General features: G+C 40.4%; 1 protein-coding gene across 7 annotated transcripts in view; it reads right to left on the bottom strand.

Moving 5' to 3' along the window:
* FMN1 (formin 1) overlaps positions 1-17,795 on the bottom strand; it is a 389,771-nt gene that overhangs the window by 30,390 nt on the left and 341,586 nt on the right. For all 7 annotated transcript variants that reach the window (XR_001154565.2, XM_012766326.2, XM_012766332.2 and 4 more), the window contains 2 exons: positions 10,152-10,203; positions 5,042-5,191 (listed from right to left, as the gene is read on the bottom strand). Coding sequence is in view for 6 of the 7 variants with exons in the window: in XM_012766326.2 (XP_012621780.2) it covers positions 5,042-5,191; positions 10,152-10,203 (202 nt within the window). In the remaining variant the exon portion in view is untranslated. The remainder of the gene's footprint in view (positions 1-5,041; positions 5,192-10,151; positions 10,204-17,795) is intronic.

Here is a 17,795-nt window from a genome sequence, read left to right as displayed (position 1 = left end):
TAACTATTAATATATAATGCAGGTCCAGGAAAAGAAAGTTAACTTGTTAGAAGTTACTATAATGATTGTGTATGTATGTTTGTAGGAAGGCAGAATTCAATAAGTAAAAATTTCAGTTTGTGGAGTTTTTTTCCCAGAATAATTTCATCATGTAAAGAGAAGAATTCCTACAGTGTCTACACTGAATCAATGGCTCCTTTGTAGGTTATGGAACAGCCTCTTTAAGTCTCCAACTCTTGGTCCTAAAGTGACCTGAGCAGTAGGGGCTCTGAGAATAGCTTTCAGGATAACCCCACAATGGCTTTCAACTCTCTGCTGTCAAGGGTATGGCAGTTGCATAATTAACCACAATAGCAACAAGTAATACACTTAAAACAAAAACTCTGTTGCCATTTAGGTGGACCAAAACAGAAAGAAAGAAAAAAAAAAGGACTATCCATTCCCCATGGTATAAATTATAGCTATGTATATACTGAAATTTCCTATTTGCATTTCACATAAAATTCACCAAACTCCTCATGCACTCATTACTTACCCATTATGGGGTTTTTAAGTGGCAGTTTTAAAGTTTGCTTTGGCTCAGGGTAAATTATTTGCCCAGACTTTATTCCTGCAGTCACGACTTCTTCACCTTTTGCAAATCCATAGCTCATTTTGTGGGTGGTAGTGGCCTGTGTACATTTGTGGGCATAGGTGGGAGCAGTCTTAGGATACCTTAAATGGTGGAATCTTTTATATGTAAGGGTCCCAGCATCCAGAGTAATTCAGCAGTCAAAAAAAAAAAAAAAAAACCCAAAACAAAAACCCAACCCAAAACAAAAAAACCAAACAGCAAAACTGAGTACAGAATAGCCAATAAAGGCAACAGCAAAAATTAGCTTACTTCCTTGCAATTAAGCATATACTTCTTAGATAATCTGTTGATTTAATAGATGGAAGTCATGTACCAAAAATTTAGTGACTGGGTATCAAGAAGTGTAAATACAAAAGTCTGTGAAAAGTTAAAAGTGAGGCAAAGCTGCCTTTGAGCATAAAATATAGTCTTGAATTATAATCTACCATGAAACACAATGTTGGGTATAGATGATCAGAGGAAAATCTTTCTAGTGTGTACAGTCAATAAAAAAAAATGGGATCTTCATCAGTACTTTATGAGACGAATTAGGGATGGAGCAAGGGAGCCATCGACATTTACAAATTCCAATAGGGCAATGAAAATTCTCCCTGCCTTCAAATCTCTCCCCGACTTACCTGTCCACTCTTGGCTTCAAATGGCTTCCAATATAGTCCCCAATGAGCTCAAGAGCAAAGGTGAGGGGCATTATCGAAGAAATGAAAAGACACAGTTCTTCGGAAAGTTCGAAATGTAGTTTCTAGGTTCACAGAGATTTGAGCTTGAAGAGATCACACTCACTGCTTAATTCCTGCTTCATCTTAATACACACATTTTACAGATGTGACAACTGGTCACCAGGCAGTAAGCGACTGGCTCAAAATCACACAGCCAATTAATGGCAGAGTGAAGGATGAAAATGCTGATTTTCAACTCTCTATCTAGAGGTATTTTTCACACTGCTGAGCACTGCCTGTGCCCAGAAGGGATGAGGGAAGGGACTAGAGTGCTTCAGTGGGGGATGAGTCTCAGTACTGGGGACAGTATAACAACGGGGTGGGCCACAGACTGAAGACCTCACTGATACATCTTCTGATGTCAAGATTGTTCTTTTTTAACCACTAAACGAGGCACGAAAAGCTTCATCTTTCTCTGCTGTGCCCCTTTTAATAAAAGGATTTGTTCTGTACAATTTGGATGCAGTGAAAAGGCCACACTATAGGATCTAGAAAAGGCCACATGTGGCCCCAAGGCCTCAGGTTCTGCACCCCTGACAGGGTATGGGGCTTCTGGATTTGTGCCTGGATACAGTAGTTTACTTTTTTGCCTAAGACTGTCTTAAATGCCAAGGAAAATTGAATGCCATTAATAATACCATCACATAGTAGACTGCTCTTCTAATGATACAGTTTATCTGCAGGTAAACTATATTCCCCAGTGAAGTATTATGTTTCTTTTACTCAACCGCAGTCTTGTGCCCTGACACCAGTTCAATGATGGGGTTTATTGTTCACTCACAAGGCATGAGAACACTGGACATTTTCATACAGTCATTTGTGTGTTTGGAGATTGTTCCAGGTTTTATGAGGGGCAGTTGTTACCTAGTTATGGAGATGCATCTATCTCAACTTTGCACCAAGCTAATGTGTAGTCATGAAAACCATGCTAAGTAGAAAAAGAGGTAAATACTCTCTACCACCTAAAATGAACCCCAAGTGGCCTAAGGTGGTTTTCAACACTTGCATTTATTTCATTTGGAAGTGGAGTTTAAACAAAACATCATTTGCTATGGAACCTGTCCCTTTGAAAATACTATTACTGATTAAGTTTTCCCAATGATTTCTTGGGTATTAGGTAGCCCTCAAATATATTTAAAAATCAAGTGGTTGAATTTCCTCTTATGGGATCTCAAAATACAGGGTTTTTTTCCTTTGTAATTATAAACTATCAGGTTTTCAAATGGTTATGAATTTTTTTAAGATGTCTTTGTATTATTCTTGTTAATAATGTTACATTACCACCTGACATTTAGTGTTGGGATTTACTGGATTTCTAGAAAAAGTATAGTTGAAAATTGTAATATCAAATTTCATTAAATAGGTGTCAAAACAAAGCAATTTTATTGTTTTTCATTTAATTATAATAGAAGAATTCAATTCTTATAATAGAAGAATTCAATAAAAATTATAATAGAAGAATTATTCTTGAATTCAAGAAGAATTATAATAGAAGAATTCAAGTTGTTTTTTATTTAATTATAATAGAAGAATTCATTTTATTATAATGAATATATGATTCTAATAGTAAAAAAGCTAAAATTCTCAGCAGATAGAGGACAATTAAAAAAGTCCTCACTTCACAAGAAAACTGGATATTAATCAGTTTGTTTAAATGGTTGATCAGTGATATACCCAACATGCTAACTTTTCTTAACAAACAAGATTTTCCTAAATGAGCTGCCTCCAAAAATATTATTAGCTGTCATTAACTTCCAGAGATGTTGTTTTAGGTTGGAAACCTTGGTGATCCATCTCACAAGGCATGGCTGGAATGAGAGACCCTTGAAATTGCTAAATGAGAAGAACTGAAAAGGGCCTTGGGAAGTCATGACCCGGTAGAGGTGTTGGTTTACAAAGTGTGAAGCAGGCAATTCAACAGCTGCACCCAGGAAGCAGCGCCACAAACTCCCGTGGCTGGGAATCCGAGAAAATGTCATTTGGAAGGATGCTTAGATACCACAGCCATAGCAGACCCTTAGTTAGTTTGGTCTCACTTCTGTGATAGGGAAAACTCCTTAATTTGGAATACAGTTCAGTATTTCAACAGAAGATTATTAAAATGAAAAGCAATTAATTATCTGCTATTTTTGTTGTTGTTGTTGTTTTAGACAATTTTTAGGGCCCCAAGGACCAATTCACTAAGGGCTATGCTCAAAATCTGAGGTGCAAATTCTTCAGTAAAGGCATTACATTCAGGGCCCACTGCTGGATTTCCCAGCCTCAAGGTGTGGACCTGGACAGCTGAGTGCCGGGCTGCTACCCTGTTACAGGAAGAGGAGCTGGGCTCTCCCACTTCTACGTGAGAATTTAGTCCATAGAAAAGCTCATTATTTTGGTTTAAAGGACTAAGTAAGTGACTGCAGGGCAAGAATAATGGGTTGGATGCCAAAATTTTTAGAATTTTTTAAATGTTTATTATCCACAGCCTTAACAAAACTTGTTAACAAAAAAATTCTTAACAAAGGCACTTGATGGGAAGATGTGTTGACAATATATTTTTAAAGCTCTTTGACTTCCTTGGAAAGAAAAGTTTTGTTTTTTTAATTACTTGAGAAAAATACTGAGAGATTCATTAACAGTAGGTCAAAAATTTTTAAATTTTGATACCCTTAAAAGCAGTGTTTCAAGGTAACACATATCAGGGTAGGTTGTGGGGTGTGTGTATATACATTACCTATATGCTTTTTCTTTGATTATAAAGAACGAAAATACCAAATTATGGAATTTTAGGTCTTAATTGTTAGTGAGATATAGGTGCTATAATTAAACACATCGTTTCCCTCACTTTGTACAATTTTTTGTCCCCTTCTACTCCATTCTGAATGACATTCTTATACATCTGTTCCGCAGGAGTAGTGGGGCAAGACCCATTTGAAGTTTAAATCCATGACACCCTTTATGGAACATTGGCAACCTGATTACAACAATGATCAAGCAGAAATGCAGAAATGCTTTTTTTTTTTTTTTTTTGATAAACAGGGCCAAATTCAGTCTTCCTAAAGAGAACACGAACGAACACATACACACACGCACGCACGCACACACACAGCCTATATTCAGAGCTGAGGTTTTTCTTCTACCCCCAACTAATAAAATCAGGAGGCTGCTATGAGGCCGAGCGGCATGCAGTTTGATGTCCCCAGCAGGATACGGGGAGTCAGAAGTGGCGCTGTAAATCCAGTGTGGGGCTTCAACGCCATGTGAAGTGTGGCCCGAGTCTCAGAGATTTCCCTTTGATGCAAGTTCAGTATATTAATGGGAAAAGCATTCACTTTTATTTGTCTATACTGTCTGCGACAGCAAGGCTGCCTCATTTAGCCCGGGCCAACATGAAAATACACAGAGAAGCAATCTGTTGCAAATTAGCACAACTCTCCTTTCATTTACTAGTTAGTAATTGGAAGGGGTTAACAAAGTGTAACTTATCAGATCGTGTGAGTGTATCTGCTTGTGTGGACACCAAGCTTTCTCTGAATTTCCCCATGACACCCGAGGCAAAAATCTTTCCTGGAAGTCCACTTGATTGGCCCCACCAGCCCCCCTCAAAAATCAACACTGATGTGTGTGAAATGTGCACACCTTGTTAGGTTTGAGGGGGCACTTTCCTAGACTCCTGCAAGGTATATTAACATCTTTATTTGAGCCTTACCTTTCTTTAGATATGTTTTTACTCTCCCGCTTCCAAATCGTCTTGAAGTCACTGCAGAACTCGTACCACACCATAAACACATAGCTCGGTGTGATGTCCTTCTCACCGGACTTTGGCTTCATCCCAAAATATTCTACTGTTGTTTCAAAACTGCAACAAGTAGGAGGGAAAAATGGAGTGAGGTAGAGGGTGAGAAACTGTCAACACCAAAACCCATTAAGGTGAGGAGAGGAGACGGTAGGTGCAATTTCCCACGTGCCTGTTCTCTAACACGGGGTCCTGGGCTCATAGCTACTGCAACTTATTCTAAACCTCAGGAAACTTATTTGCCCAAACTGATTTGCCAAGAAATGCAACTTTACTGGGGACACACTTGGGCACAGCTTATCTGTGTGTGTGTGTGTATACATATGGGTTTATATATATATACATATATATATATATGGGTTTTTATATATATGGGTTTATATATATATATAAACCCAGCATACATAACATCTGGGGGTATGCAGGTAAAACTTGAGTTTGTTCTTTATCTCAAATCCATGTCCTTTACCTGCTCGCTCTTCATTTTATGTTTAACGATTACATGTAAGACTGATGACAACCTGATTCTGTAGCATTAGCAGTGGTCAGCTAGATAGCCCACTGGGAATGATTAATCTGTTGAATGTTTCACTGAAAATTGGAAAATCAGTTTAACTCTTATTCCTGCATACACTGGCTTTGTAATCTTGGGTCAATCACTCAGTATCTCTGACTTCCAGTTTTCTCAAGGGGAAAATAAGACACATAGATGACATGAACTTCAAGAGGGTTGTATTTTAAAGCTTGATATAAGAATACAGACCACCAATGTTACAAAAAGAGACATAATGGTGGGCAGAGCAAGGTTTGGAGATGGAAAAACATTTCTGATCTTGAAAAATGATCTTCTGTCTTGTCAGTAAAGAACGCAGGTTTTCCAAAGTGGATTTTCAGATACCACTAAGACCTACCTCATGAAGGCTCACTCCACACCAGACTACGTGGGCCTCCCAAGCAGCCCTTCTTGGAGGCACTAGCTTTGCAGCAATTTATAGCTTTGAACTCAATCTTTCTTCCTCACCCCCACCCACCCCAAGCCTCACAAGCTCATTTGCCATGAGCAAGAACACTTAAATAAATGGCCCCTTTTCTAGGGTGTTGGAAACTAATCAAAGCAGGAATGGCTGGCCAGGTTTATTACTCGATGCTCTATCATCTGTTCAGACACAGCGTTTTTTTGTGGCCATCCTGAATACTGATTTTCTAATGGAACTCTATTCAATGGTGATTGTAAAACCCTGAAGCCCCGTTAGTATTATGGTGCATACTTTCATCTCGCTCTCAGTTATTGGGCAATATGTATCTCATAAGATTTTATCACATTTCACAGATGAACTGTTAATTGATTCCATGGCTACGATTAGGCGAGGTCCAAGCTGGAGCTGCAGCTCCGAGTCCCATAAATTCTTTGTGCTTCTGTAAATAATAAATCTGTTTTTAATGCAAATTAAAACTACTGGTCAGGGAATTTTGGCTCCCAGTTATTAAAAGACTGGAAGTGCATAAGTGGAGAAAGGTAATAACTGCAAGTAATCTCTTAAGGGACTCTCTTACAATTCTAAACATACATATTTGGTAGAAAAACCAGTAATGAAATAAAGTAGCAACGTCCACTTTTGTCCCAGACTTAGCTCTTAATTCTGTGACAGTCAAAATACTGATAAAACTAAACATTCCCTCTATGACATATATTTTTATTTCACTCAAAATTAAAAATTATGCTGATTGTAACAGGGGAATATGTAAACAGAGAGTTATCTAACCTACAGGAATATGCCACAAATTTTCTATAAAGTCACAGGATGTTAGAATTGGAAGGGATTTACAGGTTGACTTGCCCAATATTCTCATTTTACAGATGAGAAAACAGAAGTCTGGAGAGACTGAATGATCTTACTCATTGGCAGAGTTGGGCCTAGAACTCAGGTCACTTGATTTGCTATGAAAGCTCCATCTTCTCCACCTTTCTATGGGGCTCATGTTCACTAACACAGGCATTTAAAAAATAAAATAGTCATTTTCTCCCTCTATTTCTACTTTGCACACAGTTGCCCTCCATCACCTAATATGCATTTCTCCCAGGCAGAGCACGTCATTATTTTTCCTCTTTCTTATGCTTAACCTTCTACATAGATCCATATTTATATTAATGCATTATGTATGTATTCATAGAGAGGAGAGAGGCTTTTAATATTTAGAAGAAATAATTTTCATTTTTTACCACAGAATATAGTAAAGTCCAGTCATGCTTCATGAATCACCTCAGTGCCCCTGGCATTATTTAAAGTCTAGATTGGGACAACAAGATGTTGCAAATCCTGGTGTGGTTTCAGAGAACGACCATGTGGCCTGGTGGTTGTCACAGAGCCTGAGGAAAGCACATCACCCTCCTGGGGGCCTCACTGTTCCCAACTCTAAACTGAAGCTAACTGTCATGCCCACTGCCTCTGTCCCTGGGGATCTGTGAGGTCCTGCCTGCTTACCCTCCCTCAAAGGGGACAAAAACTAAAAGAAATATCAAATTCCAGCATTTTTTTTCCCCCTATGTGTTTTGAAAACTAAGAAAGCAAGTGAACCTCTCCAGAAGAACCAAAGTAAACAGAATCCCAGAGAATGGCCTGGCTTTAGTGTTCAGCAACTTTGACAAAGAGGCAGTTGCCTCTTTGTCTTGCTTGATTTCATCATTATCCCTTTAAGAAAAAGCTAAAAGCTAGAATATGAACCTACAACTACTTGATAAGATCACTACTATCTTCTACTCCAGATGAAACTCACTTTATTTCAAATTCAGTTTTGATTCACAGAAGACTGTTCACTTAAAACCTTCTGAAATTTAGGCAAGACAAACCGCCGATATTTAACAATAGGAGAATTTTCTTCGATCGACAGGAAACAAAGGGTCAATCATGCTATTTGAAATCTCTGTCAGCAGGTAACTCTAAAATAGTTCTCAACTTTAAAAAGATTGATTTCTAATCATATGTTTTGTCTTATACAACTTTTTAAAATTTTACTCCAAACTATTTCTGATTCCTTTTCTCTCCGCTCTAAATTCCTAGTCTGATTTGTGTTTTTTAAATTTGTCCAAACGGTTTAAAAGTACACACGATGATTACATCAAAGAGTCCATAGGCAGAGTGAACTGTTTTACTTTTACAGTGCTGAGGTGCCAAAGCAGAACACATCCCCTTATTGTTTCACATGCATGCCTCAGAGACTGCTTAGGAAAAGCAAATTTTCCTTAGCCTCAGAGTAAATTGTTTCTCTCGAGAATAAAACATAAGAATTTACTAAATCTCACACAAATATTGCAACACTGACCACAACCTCCTTAAAGAGTGTAACCAAAACAACTGTGGTTTCTACATTAAAGATGGGATCTAACATATTTCACGTATGACATGAAAGCTAGACTACCTTCATCACAAAGCCACAGAAAATGCTGACAACCAAAATTTATGACTCCCCTCAGCATAGCTAATGTGCGGCAGCAGCTTCGGCCCCTCTAGGGTGGGCCCCCTTTCCTTTAGCAAGAGTCTTGAAAAAGTATTAGAAATTTGACATCCACCCTGGAAGCTGAATTTCTGTCTGGCCTAATACCAATGTGCCCATGTTGCTGGTCTCTTCTCTACATGCTATTTCTGTGACACAGACGTGCTAGTTTGACGTGTTGGGAAGTGACGCTTGATATACGGATGAGGTCAACAGAGAGGCACAATAACTTAAAAATGTAGCCATGGAATTGTCTGACTTTTGAATGATTCTCATGACAGGATGATAACTAGGATTCAAGAACACGCTTGCATTAGAAAAGTGCAAGAATTGCCTTCACCTTGCTTTCATCAGCATTTTAATCTTATTGGTGATTGCAGCAGGAAGCAGGGCAGACAGCACTGTGCACAGGCTTTGGGAACGCTCAGAGAGGGTGGCTAGATAAGAGGCAAATGGTTTGTCTGTACAGTCTGCTTATTTGCATTTACATTCATACCTGGAAAAATCTCCTCCTCACACATTTGTAAAGCTCATTTTCCCCTATATGTTGTCTCCTACCCTACCTCTCCACTTAATTTTCTAGTACTTTTAGAATTGGAACCAGCAAAATTTATCTTGAGTTTCTGCCTTGAATGTGAGAATGCCCATCTATTCCCACTCACCCTTCTGAGACGGAGGGAGAGCCAAGGTGACTAACCTGGCCAAATAAGAAAAAGGAAAAGCCCCTAAGGGATCAGAACTGCCGATTACTGGGTTCCACTGGGCATGGTGGATGGTTCCCCTCGGGTGTCTATTGAGAGAGGGAAGAGCAAGCAAGAGGCCCAAAGCAGGTAAAGTGAGGCTGAACAGAAGACCTCTGAGGCCTCCCAACTACTGGGGGAATTTTCCATAGACTGCAGAGGGCAGTCCCTTCTCGCCCGGCCTGCCCCTGGCTTATAGCATCCTCTGGGATCTGAAGAAAGACATAGTAAGTCTCTTAGGTGTTTGCAATAATTAGTTTAATCTCGTGGTAATGCTAAGAAGGGTTCAGACTGTTCTCAACTTCCATGAAGTGGCCCAGGAGCAGAGTACTGAGGGAGAGGCAGACAATGGAATGGTGTCACAACACGTGTGTGAGGCAGGGATGAGTCCCTGCTTCCCGAGGACAAACATTCCCAAGTCCTGTTACAGTGCTTTGCTCCGGCTCCCAATGGTACCTTATTGTCCATCGATGCAGTCTTAACAAAGGAGGCCCAAAGAGTGGCTCGCCAAACATTATGCCACGTGGGAGAAGGCAGTCACACAAGGACAAATGTATGATTTCACTAGCCTGAGGTACCCAGACTAGTCAAAGTCACAGAGGCAGAAAGCAGTATGGTTGCCAGGGGGAAAATAAATTCATCTTGAAAGGGTACAGAGTTTCAGTTGGGGTAGATGAAAAGGTTCTGGAGATACAGTTGCATAGCAATGTGAATGTACTTTGTGATAACAACAACGACAATATAGAATGGCTGGTCAAAGAAACAACTCCAGCCAAATCAGAGCTGCTTACCTTTTCTGTGCATTCTCCAAGTGACCTTCTTCCATTTTATGCTCTTTTTTGGCTGTGAAAAAAAATAATTATGATTAAAACTCTCTTTTCTTTATTCATTTTTTGAGACAAGAGTCTTGCTCTGTGACCCCAGCTAGAGTGCTATGGCGTCAGCCTAGCTCACAGCAACCTCAAACTCCTGGGGCTCAAGCAATCCTTCTGCCTCAGCCTCCCAAGTAGCTGGGACTACAGGCATGCTCCACCATGCCCAGCTAATTTTTATATTTGTAGTAGACACAGGGTCATGCTCTTGTTCAGGCTGGTCTCGAATGCCTGAGCTCAAGTGATCCTCCCGCCTCAGCCTCCAGAGTGCTAGGATTACAGGCATGAGCCACTGAGCCCGGTCAAAACTATTCTCTCCCATTGTATCCTGTGCATGTTATAGCTTCAATCACACCCATTCATTACCACAATAAGTCTGAATTCAGGGCTTGGCAGCCCCTATCATGTGTCCTGGTGATAGCAATCAATTTGCTACATCATCACTGCTTTCTTGATCACAGGTGGCCAACAGTAGCCAAATTATTTTCTCAGGAACACTTTTGAGATTGATATTAATAATTGGACCTGAACAAAGACATAAACTGGAACAAACCTGGGCAGACCAGGACAAGTGGTCACCCCAGGTACAACTGGCCTGTTTGTGAGCCTGGGCATGTACTGTGTTTTCCCCAAAATAAGACCTACCCATAAAATAAGCCCTAGCAGGATTTCTAAGCATTTGTGCAATATAAGCCCTACCCTGAAAATAAGACTTAGTGGTGGGTGTGGCTACACAGCGTATCTGCACAACCCATGCATTTCATCACGAAGCGGTAAAGGAGATGAACAGCCTTTCTCATCTGCCCCATCATGGCAGCTACTATCCCAGAGGTGACCGGAAAGGTGCGGGCAGCCCCACCAACAAGGTCGGCTCCTCCTGTCAGGTGTCAGCCATCCTGTGTGTGCTGCAAGCTGAGGCTTTGAGGGGAAAATAACACATTCACTGAAAATAAGCCCTAGGGTGTCTTCTTGAGGAAAAATAAATATAAGACCCTTTCTTATTTTCGAGGAAACATGGTACTACCTCTACACACAGGGGCCCTCTTGGGAAGCCCATAGACTTCTGTCAGAAAATTGTTTATTTAAATGCTTTGAAAAAAATCCCATATTACTACTAAGGAAATCAATGATACTGAGATACAATTCTGAATCTACAGATTAAGAACCTGTGTTCTTTCTGCAAAGATTTTAGTTTTGGGTAGTTCTTTTACATATCCTTCTCTGTAATCAGAAGATGATACTGTTATGTATGATAATACCACTCTTATACTTTAAGAAATGTCCAGAAAAATAGGAAAGTTATAATCTATACGAGCCTCAAGACTCCTTTAGTTTAGGACTACAATGACGTAAAATGAAAGGGGGAAAAAAGGGGCCAGGTATGGTGGTTCATGTCTGCAAACCCAGCCTTTTGGTAGGCCAAGGTGGGAGAGTTGCTTGAGGCCAGGAGTTCAAGACCATCCTGAGTAACATAGCAAGATCCCATCTATACAAAAAATTACAAAAAAAAAAAAAAAAATCTAAGTAGGTGTGGTGGTGCATGCCTATAATCCCAGCCACTTAGGAGGCTGAAGTAGAAAGACTGCCTGAGCCCAATTTGAGGCTTCAGTGTGCTATAACTGCACAACTGTAATCCAGCCTGGGTGTCAGAGTGAAACCATGTCTCTCAGATAAGTAAGTACATGAATAAACAAGATTTTAAAATATAACCATTGTATTAAACCTGGACATGCCACTTACTACCTGTGCAATTGTGGACAAGTTCCTCATGACCAACTGCTTAGTCATTGTGTCATCTGTCCTATGAGAATAGCCACAGTGACTACTATCATATAGCTGTTATAAAGATTAAATGAGATAATATATGTAGAGTGCTTAGCACATAACAAGTGCTCAATACATGACACGACAGGTATTATTAGTACATTATCATTGATTTGAAAATGTAAATTCTATCCAGTTGCTCCCTTGCTCAAAGCTTTCTAACGGCTTGACTTGCCATCACCCTAGACATAACATCTAAGGCAGGGGTCCTCAAACTTTTTAAACAGGGGGCCAGTTCACTGCCCCTGAGACTGTTGGAGGGCCACTGGAGAGTGCAGTGCACATTCCACACATGCGCACTGTGGGCCCAGGGATGAGTCGGCTGCTAAGCAGGACAGGCAGCCGAGGCAAAAACACCCGGGGGGGGGGGGCAGATAAATGTCCTCGGTGGGCTGCATGTGGCCCGAGGGCCGTAGTTTGAGGATGCCTGATCTAAGGTCTTCACAGTGTCCTAGAAGACCCTGCAATCTGTTCCCTGGCTCCTTGATGACATCACCTCCTCTTTCTTATGCTTGTTCCTCTCTAGCACCATGGGCCAGCTTGGGCACACTGAGCAGCGTGTGCCTCCGAGGATCTTCGCACTTGCCGTTCCTGCTCCCTGGAAACCCCTGCCACAGTCTCCACGTGACTGGCTACCTTGCTGAATTCAGGTCTCAGCTCAAGAATCACCTTCTCTGGCCTTATTAAATAAAAGATCACCCCTTGCCACTCATCATCCCCCACCATCCTCCAACACTCCCTTGACACCCCCTTAACCCTTCCTTCTCACAGCCTCTATCTACCTGACAGAATGTTCCTTCACTCATTTGTTTGTTATGTGCAACAATGGAATATAAGCTCCAGGAGAGCAGCACCTTCATCTGGCTTGCTTTCTGCTATATAGCCTTAAGTGTGGGAAAGTGCCTATATGCTGAAGACACTGTTAGGTTCAAAATGTATGTATTGGATAAAGCTTGCTTCAGAAGGGAGATATCAGCTTTCCTAATTATAAAAGTTTACATTCAGAATATGAACATAAGCCAAAGGAGATTGTGAGGCTAAAGTTGTACCCTATTATCTCTAAATGTAATAAATGTCAACTAATAAAAATTTTGTTTTATATTAAAATGATTTGGCTTTGACAATGCATCATCTCAGGTGAAGTCAAATCATAGTAATGGCCATCTTTTGCTGCGTGATGTTCTCCCACACTCTGGGTAGGAATCTCTGAATTAGCCTGGTACTCATTTGATCAGATACTGAGAAGTGGCCTGCATTTCTCATAGGTTACCAAGCTCCCCCAAATCTGCAGCAAAGTAGCAATTGGTTCTTATTCAGTGATTTTAAATTATATGCATGGCCAAGCAGGAGGAAAAATTCCTCTGAGGCCTGAGTGATCTTCCTGGAGCATTTTTGCTGTTCTCCGTCATTAGATGGTTTCTAACTGGCTACTTGCTGTGCTAAGTAGACTATGGCCATCATTGCATGAATTTAATGAAAAAAAAATACCCTATTCAAACTGAATTAAGCATTAGATAAGATTTTGCAATAGCTCAATGAATATGGTGATTTGGAAAAAAACAGTATTCAAATGTAAAAAGAAGTATTAGTAAGAGGTAATTCACACTGCAGAACCTCTGAGGGCTCAGGAAAAAAGGCTTCAGGAAAATAAGAAGAACCTAGAAATCTACATTTTTCCTATTCCTTCCTATTACTAAATAAAAAGGGCAACCACCCTCAAGGTGTGACTTGAGAGCTCTACCAGCCGAAGATATTTCTCCTGCCACAATATGGAAAATTTCCAATGATGTCATTATATCTTTACATCTTCAAAACGCTCTATATCTAAGCTAAACATAAATACATTACCCTAGACAGAAAATGTTTAAAGACTGGAGTCACAAACTCAAATTCTAATACCATCAACAAATAAGCCAATTGTGGACCAAGTATAGTAATACCAATGTTCTAAAATTTTATTCCTAGTTTCTCAATACTGGAACTGACAGTCTTAGCATGGGGAAGCAAATGGGGAATGGTAGGGAAGTGGGAAGACCATGACTCATTTATAAGAGGGCAGGCACTTGGCCTTGTTACCAGAACTTCTACTTTTTAAAAGAGAATCTAGACAGGGATTTTTAAATGAACGTCCCCAACTTAAAAAAAAAAAGTTCTCAAACACTGTATGACAAAGGAAACAGTCTTGCTGTCCATATCTGGTTCAGCAACCTCTGAATTTAGCCCTTAGTAGCTACTGACACACTGGCATAGGTGGGTTTATTCTTTCTTTCCATGTGCCAGGCCCTGTTCTAATAACAGGTGCTCAGGATCCATCAGTGAAGCAGACAAAGGGCCCTGGAGAACTTTCAGCCCAGTTGGAGAAGACAGATAATTAAACCGGAGAGAATAAGATTCAGTATAAGTAACTTTTGATAAGGGGTAGCCAAAAAGAAAAAAAAAAAAAATCCAAGGCATAAATGGATGCCTACAGAAGGAGACTCTATGTGAGTTACTGAATTAGGTGTGCCCGGGCAGTCAGAGCATGCCACACAGATACTAGGCACAAACAGGGAGAGACAATGTTTAAAAAGAAGAGGGTGAGTCTTAGATCAAAATCATCCTTTGTCCAGGCTAGTGGTGGCCCTGAACCTATGTCTGGGATTTGCTTAATTTCCTATTCTACGAAGCCACATGTATAATAGTATTTAGGTGTTTCATTTGTCAATATAAATGGTGGTACTACTAGTGTGTGGTCAGGGCTGGGAGGTGTGTTGGAAGAACAGGTTTGGAGCGGTTGTCAGAGGCTCATGCAGCACCAGGAGAGGTGGGGAAATAACAGGCATCCCTCACCTTTGTCCTCCCTCCTCTCTCTCATCCACAAGAAGCTCTCTCACTGCCTGCAATAAACATAATTCTTTTCTAAACCAGTGGAATAAAGTGGCTGCTTAGAAGGATGATAGTCTCACAGCTTTCAAGATAATAAAATCAATAAGGAAAACAAAGCAGAGTACTAAAAGCTAGAAGTTTTGGTTAACATCAGTTCTGCCTTACAAACTTGTTTACCAAGGCTACTTGTGCACAGTGATGATGGCAAATCTCTGGACGTGCTTAGAGAAAGTTGAGAGGGAGGTTTGCTTGGTGACCTACTTATAGCATACTGTCATTTTTCTGTCATTGGCAGAACTGCATTTTTCTCAAACTTTAATTCTATTAAAGAACAATATTTATTTTTCATAATTCTAAGTCACGTAGAGAAACAATGTGGCTTCTTCGGAAGATGTTTAAGAGATATTTATGTGAGTTTTATTTAATACAGCCTCTACTGAATAAAGACCACTTGCTTTTGTGTAAATGTTTAATGCCTTGAAATTTTGTTTTCTGGTCCATTGCACGGCCATTGTTTCATCAGTTATCATGAGATTGCTCCACAGTAACAATTCTGAAATTCATAAGTACTGTAGCCTGCCAAGTGAAGCAGAAATGGCCCTTTCTATTCAATGGTTGAGGGCCCAAGGAATGCAAATCAGAATGCTCAGTTCTGTTAAACGCCAGTTCTGTCACTGAGTGTCATGGTCAAGTCACATGTGTCCTGTGTTTCCGGTTCCTGCTCTGTAAAATGGAGATAATGATACCGACCCCCTCGTAGCTGTGAGGATTGCATGAAGTGGGCACACGAAAGTGCTTGGTTGGATCAGAATCTTTGCAGTCAGATCTTTGACGGTTCAATGTCAAGTTGAGGCTTCTGGAGGTTCAAGCTTCCAGTGGGTTGGCTGTTTTGACAAAGTTAATTGCAGTGTAGCATGGTGGAAAGCACTTGGGTTTTGCATAGGTGGACCTGAGTTGAGTTTCTCTTCTGCTACTCATTAACTGGATGACCTTGAAGAAGCCACTCAACCCCACTGAGCCTTATTTATAAAATGGGAATAATGAGATCTGCTTGCAAGGTGGTTACAACTATGAGATACACTGAACATGTGAGATTAACCTAGTGACTAACGCACGATGGGCACTCAAGAGTGGCAGACATTTACTATTGGTTGGCTAGAACCCAACGCTAGTAGTCACTATTCCAGCATTCTGACTTTGGGATGGTTATTATAAAATTTTACACAAAATGCTTTTTTCTTTAGAACGTCCATAACTACTCTCAGTAGACAAGAATTTTGCTTGTGATCATTTTCAGGGCAGATCAGGCATCCTCTGCTCAAAACCACAGTGTTTTTCCATTTCACTCACAGAGCATGTCTTTAGCATGGCCCTTATGGCTTTTCTACAAAAGGCTGTTCCCTACGTCTAATCAAAAGTCATTTTATTTGCTGTTTCAGCCCATTTTGTTTTAATTAATCCTCGGGGAGAAAGAGAGAAACCTCTGATTACTCTCACCTCTTTTTTTCCACTTAATAACCACTGAGTCCTGTAATCTGTGGCCTAATTCACTGTATCACTTCCCCAATACCAAATGAAAGATAATGATATAGGAGTCTGTTTTTAAAAGGTAAGTTTTCTGAGAGCAAAGTTTCCTTCTTTAACCCCTAGGCTCTATATAGCGACCTGTAACAGGTTCCCCAAATTGCACAGTAAATCCAGTTCTCTGCATTGCCACTTTAAAGAGTGAAGTGAACTATGTCACTTCTCTGTGTAATGTTCTTGCTCTCTCCCTCTCTGGACAGGACAAAGTACGCTTGCACTGCAGTGGGCCCTCACCACCTGCCTCCCCCATTACCTGCCTAGTGCTCCTGTCATGTTGGACTCATGGCTGTTCTCTGGATTCAGCTTGCTCTCTTGTGCCTTTATTTTTGGGCGCTGTGCTTCTGCCTTGAATGCCTCCTCTTCCCCGCCTCTCTCTTCCCCTAGACTCCCATTTAAATGTCTTCTCTTTCTTCAAAAACCAAACTGAAAAGTCCCATTCCATATGAAGCCCTCCAGGCCTTTCTCCCCTGGGGTGGTGAGTCATTCTTTCTGTAGAGCTCCAAAGGCACTGTGTTCATGTAACTCCATATCACAGCTCATGGGATGCTGTCCAGAGATCCTTAGCTTGCAGTTGGCTTTTCTACCTAGATTCTGTGCTTCTTGGGGGCTGCATCCAAAATCTGTTTCATAGCACTTCTCTCAACAATTACCTAGTGGGTACCTTACTTACTTATTCCATAGATGGATACACGGACAACAGAAGGACCAACATTAACAGAACATAGATAGTCCTTGCTCGTTATCTTTTCACTGGGGGACCAGATCTCATTTCTTGGTACAGCAATTTCTGATCTTTCATTTTCTGTTTGCAACAAAATAGGAAAGAGTAGAATAGAATTGAAGGGCAAGAGAATACTGTCTCCATCCTGCTATGTCCTGTTTTAGATTGATATATTTTCACAGGTACAAGGAACACTAATCCTTGAGGGAGATGCAAAGATCATTGACCTTTGAGTTTCATCTGAATCAGACTGAGTTTTTCTATTCTAATTTTCTATTATTTTCCAGGGTTAGCTTTGAAAGAGGGAAAGTATTTGTAAATAAAATGATACTTCCATAAAATACTGAGACTAAAAACAGTCATCATTTAAATGTCCCAAAAGACCCGAAGTTTTATTCTCAGGAGGGTGGCACTCACACAATGAGAGTGGCTGAACGAGGAGGTCACTCTTCAAAGAAAGTGAGGTTTTTACGCCAAACACAATTAAGTCATATTTATGGATACCCATCTGGGAGGCAGTAAATTGTGAAATGCAGGGAAGGGATAAGGGTTGGAATATCTTCCTAGTA

The sequence above is a fragment of the Microcebus murinus genome, chromosome 6, assembly GCF_040939455.1.
Source record: "Microcebus murinus isolate Inina chromosome 6, M.murinus_Inina_mat1.0, whole genome shotgun sequence".
In the NCBI taxonomy this organism is placed as follows: domain Eukaryota; kingdom Metazoa; phylum Chordata; class Mammalia; order Primates; family Cheirogaleidae; genus Microcebus; species Microcebus murinus.
This window is presented reverse-complemented; position numbering and strand designations above follow the sequence as displayed.